Source organism: Gadus morhua, chromosome 12 (assembly GCF_902167405.1).
Source record: "Gadus morhua chromosome 12, gadMor3.0, whole genome shotgun sequence".
Classification (NCBI taxonomy): domain Eukaryota; kingdom Metazoa; phylum Chordata; class Actinopteri; order Gadiformes; family Gadidae; genus Gadus; species Gadus morhua.
Genome location: NC_044059.1, coordinates 25,198,083 through 25,208,382, shown reverse-complemented (window position 1 = coordinate 25,208,382; position 10,300 = coordinate 25,198,083). Strand labels below are relative to the sequence as shown.

At 44.7% G+C, this 10,300-nt stretch overlaps 1 protein-coding gene across 1 annotated transcript; it reads left to right on the top strand.

Annotated features, from left to right (window-relative positions):
* Positions 1-14: 14 nt before the first annotated feature.
* rnf11b (ring finger protein 11b) lies at positions 15-9,210 on the top strand. The gene is made up of 3 exons (XM_030371808.1): positions 15-579; positions 7,026-7,195; positions 7,937-9,210. Exons 1-3 carry the CDS (start codon positions 457-459, stop codon positions 8,106-8,108), a joined length of 465 nt encoding a protein of 154 aa, XP_030227668.1. The 5' UTR covers positions 15-456; the 3' UTR covers positions 8,109-9,210.
* Positions 9,211-10,300: the final 1,090 nt, after the last annotated feature.

The following is a 10,300-nucleotide window of genomic DNA, read 5'->3' as shown; positions in this document are numbered from 1 at the left end:
CGGGGTCGGGGATTCGTGTTGCTACATCACACTACCTTCTGTCGTTTGGGGTCTGTAAGTGGAAAGTCCCTGTCAGTGGGTCTTTAATCAGACAACAATAGTTGGCTTTCTAACAGTGCTAGGAAAATATAAATACAGACCCGCTTAACGGACTGTACGCATTATACTTTTATGTGCACCATAATTTAGTCGCCGCCTTAGCTGTCGAGCATATAATCTTCTGCTAATGCTAACTAGTGTTAGCAGGCTAGCTCTTTGTGTAGCTAGCTTGTCGCTGAATGATGTTTTGTTTTTGTTGAGCTGAACAACTCTCCCGTAGCCGGGGAGAGAACGTTTCGTGTCCGTGCATGGAAAAGCCAATAGTTGGTCTTGCCTAACAGCTGAACCCGTCCTGGCCCGTCGATCACACTCCAGTAAAACAAGACCGAGTGAGAGGAGAGTTTGCAGAGGACTGAGATGGGAAACTGCCTGAAATCTCCAACCTCAGATGATATTTCTCTGCTACACGAATCCCAATCGGACCGAGCCAGTTACGGAGAAGGTGTTGACCCAGATCAAGAGCCACCGCCCCCTTATCAGGTAACGTTGAGCAGGCGAGGGCAGATAATTTAAACCAAGTGTTCATGTTTTGAAATCTGCCTTTCTGGTTTAAACATTGCCTGTATTCAGTCAATAATGCCATATACGAGAGGTTCAGTTATCGCTGAGACTACTAACTCAGCCGGTTGACAATATCATCAACTTTATACATGTCCTCCTTGCGGTCTGTTAAATACTTACTAGTGAACGTTTAAAGGATTGTGTTACTAACATTCTTAAGCTGGGATCGTTGGCCAGCTGCTGGTTTTATTTCCAGTTCATAGAAATAATACAGCTCTTTGCATTAGAGAGAAGAAACCTGACCTATTTTCGTGCTCTCCCAAAACAGTTCCTAAAGAAGCTCTGTTATGGTTGTCTAAACCCAGTAATTATAGCTTTGTTACCTATTATGCCTACTTTTCTAAGTAAATGTGCAACCCAAGGACAAACAAAACGTAACGTGAAGCTGTGACTATAAAGACTGACCTACTGTTGTATAAGCCTACTCGTAATAGGTGGCCAGTTAAGTAAGTTTGTAGGGACATTTCCGTGTTTCTTTTTAAAGCATGAATTAAAGCTAAAATTACTGAATTGTTAATGTTGGCAGCTTTCTACACTGACCAATAACATAGTTTGCTTGTGAATAAGAGCTAGACTCACAGAAGGAAGTGATTAGTGCTCATCGACATAAGACATGACGTTAGCTCACACTCATACTCACGCATTCAAAGACTTATCCCAAAATGTTTTGGTGAAGAAAGACTATGTTTTTAATCATTTAGGAATTCGTCTGGGAATGACTTCTTCCTTAGGGTGTGTTTTTGGAATATGCTAAGGAGGTTCAGTCTGGATTCATTTTGGGTGCATTCCAATATGCAGAGCCCGAAGGTTGTCATGTATTGTTTTGTCATATCCTGACCAAAATTTCCCCATGACCTGACCCTGAAAGGCTTCTTTGAGGTCGGACAAGGAAGGCGTCATGTGAGTGCGCTGTCAGTAGACTCTGTGGCCTAGCCGAAAGACGGACAGAGGGATAATGGTAGGCTAAGTGGATGAGATAATATCCACCACTTGGACTGCTGGACCATTTGAAGCTGAACAGGATCATTTAGCACGTTTGCGGCCCATCCGGTCACAGCCTACTCTTCCCGTTCCAGACTTGACTCGATGACGTCAGCTGGTGCTGTGATGGTGTCCAGGAAATTCCTTACAGGGGTCTGTGACGTTTTCAGTCCCTACTGTTGCACCCAGGCTTGCTGCTTGTCGTTTGTTGTTTTCAGTTGGTATGGTTAGCGGTATCTGCTACCACATTAGCTTTCTCCTTGACTACTAGCATTAATGACACAACCTCCTGTCGGTCAGAATATTCCCTCTGCTAGACACTCCTTGACCAACCAACGCTTGTAAAATCAAAGGGCACTGATATTCTTCCAATTTGGGGTATGGACAGACCTTGTTCATCTTTTGGCCTGTTATCCCTATTTACAGAGCCTTGGTTTGTGATACTGCGCTTGCTACCAGGGTACAGATTGTGTGCCCACGTGCCCCTCCACAGATGTTCTTGAGCACTGCTTACAGCCCTCTGCGCTGTGGGTCGTCTGGGTAGATTTAGAAAGCAGCTGGCGTTGAGCGTGCTGACTCGTCCCTGCAGGACCAGGCAACAGGAGATAAGGCACCATTGTGTGTTTGTGTTTCAGAGGTATGCTGTTTGCACGGCTGTCTTTTTGTGCAACCCCCCCCCCACCTCCCCCCATCCCTCCATACAGGCACACACACACACCTCTCCTATACTTTGTCTCTATTCCCGCCTTATTCCGTTTTCCCCAGGTGATGGGAACATTGACCGGTGTTTAACACCAATATCAGTCCGGTCAGAATACAGTCTGCCAGCTTGTACTCTATGGCCTCGCCTGACTGGCTGAACACATAATGATGACAGGACCCAGTGTGTGTATGAGTGAGGGGGGGGGGGGGGGGGGGGGGAAGTGGAAACAGTGGTACTATACTAGGTGTGTGCATGTGATTTAAGGAAGCTTATGACGACTAATAAGCAGTCTCGTATCTGTGTGTTTTGTTTATTTTGTTTGTGTTGTATCAAGACTGCAGGGAAGAAAACTATCTACAAGAGTCGGTAAGCGGCCCTGGCTGCTTCGGTTCACCAAGACACCCGATCTTCTCTCAGAGGCGTTGGTAGTACCCCAGGGGGCGGTGGTGACACAAGCGCATACGCTCGCATTGCTCAACGTGGCCCCAGCATCGTCAGGGGTCCATCCCCCCCCGGGCCCGGCACACAGCGCTAGTCGGTAGATCTGTTGTCAGCAGTGGGCACCAGTGCTGACGGCACGCTCAGTAAGAGTGACTGGGAGGAGAACCGGAGACGTGATGTCAAGAGTTTACTGTGCGGGGGTTGTCTAATGAGCCTTCAGACCTGGGCAGATGTGGAATGATGAGGAATGCACTGATGGGTGACGAGGAGGAAGTGAAAGACGACGATGAAAGCAAATAACGGTTGGAACGGAAGTATGGCTCTTTGGTTGTTTGTCCGTTGGTGGAGTCTAGAGGCTTGTTTGTTTTCAGAAGTTGCATCCATTATATATTTTGCTAGAGTTAATAACAACTTTATTAAGAGCATAAAAGTGTAAGATTGAGGCTAGATAATCTTTTTACTTGCAGTGTCATCATCTAAATCCATCTTGCTCATTCGCTGCTGTTCTTAAACTACGTGCAACACAAAAAAGTGATCCCAGTGTACACAAGTAAAGTGATCCCAGTGTACACAAGGTGGATCTGACCTCTGGTATGAAGCACATCTGAAAGCCGGGTAAAAGTACTATTAGAGACAATTGCTGCTTTTGTGAGCATCAGACACAAGGAGAATTGTTTTTCTTACCACATGATCTCTTCTAACGTGTCCCAAAGCCTGTGTTCTAAACTACATGCACTGAGTTGTTCTTAAGATGGGATGGACTTCCTGGTTTTGTCTAGATAAAAGTTAATGGGTTGCTCAGATGAGAGTCGGCTAAAACACATCCCATAAGGTTGTGCGGTTAACCTTGTATGGCAATGTTTTACAATGGAGCACCCTAATAATGGCCTACCTCATGTTTACTCCTTGTATGGCAACTGGAACGACAAGGGAATGGTTCAGAGGCCATTGCACTGTAGGTCAGTGCCGTAGTCCCGGCAAGTTTCAATTTGTGTGGATATCATCCATAAAGGAGTGTTCCCCTGTGTGTGTGTGTGTGTGTGTGTGTGTGTGTGTGTGTGTGTGGCACGTTGTACTCTTATTTCACAAGTGGCTCTCTTGCCTTGTTTCCTACTCGCCTCGGTATTATAAAGCACTACTGTCTTTTGGACCTAGTCCCTAGCATTTCTTTTGCTTAGTGGCGAACAGGCATATAGGAATGGACTACCTCTTCGCTCCGTTCTTCACCTCCCCCCTCTCGCTCTTTTGTCTGAGTTGTTCCTTGTTCTCCATCTCCCTTCTCCACCCATCCTCTCCCTTTAGCAGTCTTGGATCTGCCAAGCTGGCATCCTGAAGGTCTCTGCTTCAGAGTTCCTGGCTCAGCTGCCCACTGAGACACTCACACGCAAACGCACACACACTGTTGCCCGGCATAGTTGTATGGATGCGGGGAGGCACATGACATTAACAACTCTGCTGACCACAAAGTTGTTGACCCCTCGCAGCCCACAAACACAGCACAGTACTGCCCCTGTTTTTAGCCTTTATTCCCGTGGTCTGCTGGCGGTCTGCTTTTTGACATAGACGGGTGTTTTGGCTGTTAGGAGAATGGCAGCCGAGAGACTGGCCGGTGCGGCCTGGCCTACTGACAAAAGCCCTTGCTGCTGAATCTATGCTGACTCAGGGCTTTGAAGGCTCCGCAAGCGGGCAACCCACTAGCCCCGGCGACCATTGTGATACTTGGGGGCGAACAAGTAGTGCTACTAGTAGTCAAGCTGCTAGAGCTGCTGGGGACGCAGGCCTCTATCCTGTTGACTGTTATGGTCTGCTTTTGTTATTTCTTCACAACCCGACAATTATGGCCTGTTGAACACCCACCAAACTTTGTCTGCTTTCAATTTTAATGATTGGTTTCATAATCATTCGATGGTGTAATGTTTGTTTGGAAAACCAGTGTGCAGTGGGTCTGGAGGCTTTAGGGCAGTTGTTCGAGAAGAATGGCTGACCAGGCTGATTTGGGAGCCGGAAGACTGGTGTAAAACCATGGAACTCATTGCGGGATCAGGAACAGACTTGTACCCAGGTCCAATACGCATGGCTTAATAGGCTATTGGACATTGAAACCTGGAAAACAACAATGGGTTGCCATGTTCTTAATCAAGTCCATATAACGTGCAGAACAACTGATCTGTAGTGTAGGGTTTATCCCACGGTCTGAAGTCATTGTAAGCTCCTGAAATGCTAAGAAGATATATCCCCTACACAGTTGAAAATAGTTTAGGCGGTTTATTGGCCAACGGATCAAACTGAAACAAATCCAAGACCGCAGGAGTGCAGTTCTCAGCAATTGAGGAAGAGAAAAGAATTCGGAGAAGGGGCGTAAGAATCACATACTTGCACCAATAAAAACATTGCGATCTTGTTTCAAAGTTCACTACACTACAGCATTCCTCTGTGTAGAAAAAGCCCACGACGTGAGATACCATGACCCCCATGTTGGCCCTCGCTGAGTGGTCGGTCAACGTCGAGTCGTTCCCTTTGCAACAAACCTTTAACAACTTTGTTATCAGATGAGTGTCTCCCCCTCTGGTGAACTCGACACGTCACGAAGAGCGATCGGTTTACTGCGAGACGTGCCGGGCGCCGGCTTGGGTTTCACCCCGGCCACCCCCTCACCCAACGCCGGCCCCGTCGGCCCACGCGTCTCCCTGATCCCAGCAGTTTGTGGTACTCCTCAGGACGTCCTTTCTTCTCCCAGTGGAAGCCCGACGGTCGCCACGTCTCGCAGTATAATAGCCATAAAGATGTTGCAACAGATTGCTCGCATCGGGCTGCCAAAGAAGTAGACCATAAATAAACATGAGGGGATTTAGTGAGAAAAAGAGGGTTTTGAGAGCCAATGGAGCCCTGCAGGGCTGGCTGGCACCAGGATACGATGCCGTACAGACACTATGCACTGGGGATAATTGCCCTGAGAAAGAAATATCATCTAACAGGAAGGCATAAAACAATCAAAACAGTCAAATGTATCCTGCCTCGTTTCATAATTCTATCGTATATTAGCCAAATAATCTGTCATCATGAAACTGTTTTAGTAAATTTGGTCATCTGGTAAAAGTTTGTTTTTTGTCTTTAACAAGCCAATTGCAGGAGAGTTAATTTCAGACATCAGATGGAAGGGAAGACGCAGATAAATGAATAGTTAGTTAGGCCAATAATTGTCAACTAATACTTTACTTTATGTCACATTAAAGCAATAAACACATCCAAAACAGAGGAACAATTCTTCTTCTGTTCCTCTTATTATATTTTTCATTATATTATATTTTCCAACCAGCCGGAGGGCATGCAAGAATTGAACTTGCATCAGACGGATGGAGACTGTACGGTATTGTACTTTATTGCTAATTCCACTCTCATTTTCAACCACATACAAATCCATGCAATTGATTGCATAGACCGCAAAATGATGTTTTCACACTTTGAGTCGACTTTTACTACGGAAATTTGTGAGGCCAGGAGGGGTTTGTCCCTCGCCACGTTTTTTTTTTAGTCATTTCTGATATGCCAAACGTGCGGATGTGTGTCAAAGCTTTTGTGCTCACTTGTCATAGAAAGAAACAACCAATTTAGTTTAAGTTTTAGTTAGTATTTGTCTAAAGACCAAAACAAAACTGCCTGATCGATAGCCTGTAATACTAATTGCTTATAATACTAACACATGAATTGGAGATTGGAGAATACTGACCCCTAGTGTTTTTTTATCAAACATGTACAGGGTATTTATAGCCACTGTTGTACACACTTTATTTTATTATTTTAACATACTAACTGTTTGTTAAAAGGCTGCTTCAGGGTTAGAGAGATGGCTGCCTGTTACACATGAGATCGGCCATTTTGACTTAGCAGTGCCACTGCTAGATAACTCGCACTGGTATTTGAGTTTAGTTGAGTTTCATTTAAAGTTTGGTGAGTAATCTAGCGAGAGCAACTGCCATGGAACCATAACACCCACGATTCGCTCAAAGGGGTATTTTTCTTCTAAATATGTTGACTGTGGTTTCCTATCAGGAAGCATGACATAGCAAAACCTGTAATGTGTCTTCATCCCCTTTCATCTGGAACGGAAAGGAAAGGAGGCTATACCTCCAAATAATGCTATAATATAGAAAGAAGAAAACTTGCAGTTTTAACAGAGGAGTGTCGAGACTGCGCTGGCAGGGCAGGTTTTCAGCTGTCCCCATGCCCCCCTGTGTTGCAGGAGCAGCTCCATGTGCCGGTGTTCCACCCCACCCCCAGCCAGGCCAGGCTGGCCACACAGCTGACGGAAGAGGAGCAGGTGCGCATCGCCCAGCGGATAGGCCTCATCCAGCACCTCCCCAAAGGGGTGTACGACCCCGGGAGGGACGGCTCCGAGAAGAAGATCAGAGAGTAAGTAGTCCAGCGCGGAGCCATCTGATGATGGCTGTTTCCATTGGGACGTGAGCTGTTGCACTTTAATGTGCTGTTTTTTTATTTTAAATTCATGATCAACAAAATACAGTATGACAGTATGACACTGCCAGGTATTTTTGAATAATAGACCAGCTCGATGGTTTGCAGTAAGATTATTATGACCTCCGTAATCTTGCCATTCGTAACTTTGTGCAAGGATGCTAGGCGAGGCCTATAAGTTGACAGGAATAGTTAAGTCAGCATTATATCTGGCTATTGGCTGCCTCTGCCTTTGACAAGCAGTTTCATCCCCAGATGGAACTATGTCGCCAGACAACTTTGGAACAGCCTCTTGGCAACATCGTTTTTCTCCATATGCTGCATGTATGCAGATATAGTGTGAGACATAATCGTACGTACTTTTGAAGGTGTTGGGAATAAGAAAGCAAATCCACCAGCACTTTGTACCTCACTTTCATCAATATTTATAAAGCCTAAGCCCTGCTCACATATAGAGCATAAAGCCATAACATGGGGGTTATTTTGGGGTACATTTAATTTGATTTTTGCTAACAGTGCATACATTAATTCTGTCTGTATTTTCAGACAAAATGAATAAGGAGAATCCTCCCTTCTTGACGTGTGTGTGTGTGTGTGTGTGTGTGTGTGTGTGTGTGTGTGTGTGTGTGTGTGTGTGTGTGTGTGTGTGTGTGTGTGTGTGTGTGTCCCTGCCTCCAGGTGCGTGATCTGTATGATGGACTTTGTGTACGGGGACCCCATCCGGTTCCTGCCCTGCATGCACATCTACCATGTGGAGTGCATTGACGACTGGCTAATGCGTTCCTTCACCTGTCCCTCTTGCATGGAGCCCGTGGACGCCGCGCTGCTGTCCACCTACGAGACCAACTGACGCGCACATACCCACAGACATGTCTATTACACACACACACAGACACACACACACACACACACACACAGGCACACCACACAACACAACACAGAGATAGCCGGGGGAGCACAGCACAGCGCAGAGGGGCGTCTGCTGGAAAGTCTATGCCCTGGATGGAGGTTAAAATGATGGCAATGTATAAATTATAAGTAGTGTAGTGTAGAAACAGTGCGAGGGGTGTAACCGGTGTGTGGGTGTGTGTGTGTGTGTCTGTTTGTTTGTGTGCATGCACACAAGTGCAAAAAGAGGAAAGAAACTAAAAAGACGTGTACGTGAGCGGTTTAACGCGTTTCCCTTACTGCCTGCTGGGCAGGAAACTTGTGGGGAAGCAGAGGAGCGGAAAGGGGAGGTTACAAGCAGTAAGGGCTGGTTTGGGAGTAGAGGAGAGTCAGACTGGTCCACGGACTAAGGGGAGGCTTATGGTAGAGGGGCCTAGAGTTGATCATTCGTAATTCTTACGACACACTACGTCACATTAAAACGTCAGCCTTTGTTGATGCACGTGTACACACACACACACCGACACACGCACTTTTATTTTGACTTTTTCTGTAACTGTTCACTTCCATAATTTGCTTTGCTGGAAGAAGGCCGGGAGGATGGACATCTTTGGACTCTTGCCCATGGTTCACCTTGGGGCAGTGTGGGGCTACTCCCTAAAAAAGATTCCAGGATCTGCCGGAAATTTAAGATTTCTGCCCCCTGTGCCTAAGCCTGCTCCAGACTGAACTCTGTCGGCAGAGACTACTTTCAATCTACAGGAGTAGGATTGGATGGGCAGGCATTTTCTGCAGACAACATAATGGGCCTGGACTTTTCTTCTACCCACTGGCCTTGAGTTGTCTATGTGTGGGAAAAGAAATGATGGATGATTGACTTGTGAAATCTGTTCTGTAGTATTTCTGTCAGTCTGTGTTAGGAAATTGCTATTATTCAACAACACAAAAAACGGCAATCCCAAAACAAGGTCAAAGTATGTTCTTTAGTCCCGTATTGGCTACACACCGTTGGTCAAGGCACAGGCTTTTGTAGACAAGACATTAAATACATTATCCACGTGAAACGTGAGGGGTGTTTGCACATGTATGTATTGGCTACAAGAGCTCCTCCCATGCGCTTTAGTACTGTACCCGATTTGAAAGTGTATTGTTTCCTTGATCGGCATACCCAGTGATCACATCATGGTCCTTGTCCTGTGAGTGAGGCACTGGGCCGAGGGACTTGACCTGGCAGCCAGTCCGGTCACACCGCCAGACTGTGTTTTGACCTTTCATTTGAAGGAAGTGTTAAAGCGATGTTTTGGTAGAAAGTAAGCACCATTACTTTTATCAGGTTTCTTTTATAACAGCAACCTTCGGGGTACAGCGCTAGACCAGATTAGGTGAGCCATCTAATTTAATGTATGAGTATGTGGCAGTGGGTCGTTGGGGGTTAAATATTTACATAAAGGAGAGATACTCTCCTCATGCGGTCGGTAGACATCAATCAAATGCACACCCGGTTAACTATGAAAGCACAAACCGTTTGTGTTCCTGTTTGAGAGCGATTCATAGGATTAAAGGTAAAGAGGGCTCTACACGGGATTGTTCTTTCTTAAATATATATATGTATGTATATATATATATATGTATATGTATATATATATGTATAGATGTATATATATATATGTATATATATATATATGTGTATATATATATATATATATGTATATATATATATATGTATATATATATATATATGTATATATATATATATATGTATATATATATATGTGTATATATATATATATATATGTGTATATATATGTGTATATATATATATATATTATTAGTCTTCACCCAGGTGGAGTGTCAAAGCCTTATAGGTTATATTTGAACTAATATTGGTTGCTAATGTATGGAAAATAGTGTCTAACAAAGAAATAAAAGTGGTTATAATTTAGACCACTTACAAAAAAAAAGTGAATTAATGCAGGAAACCTGCAGTATAATAGCTGAGACACAATCACTGTTCAAATCACATTGTGGGGAGTTGTAGTGCAACAAATAAAATAAATCCAACTACTTTGTGTTAAAAAATATTAATAAACATTTAGATTTTCTGCTTTTGTTCACAGTCTGTTGGATAGTTGTGGTTGGATCCTAGCTATAGCC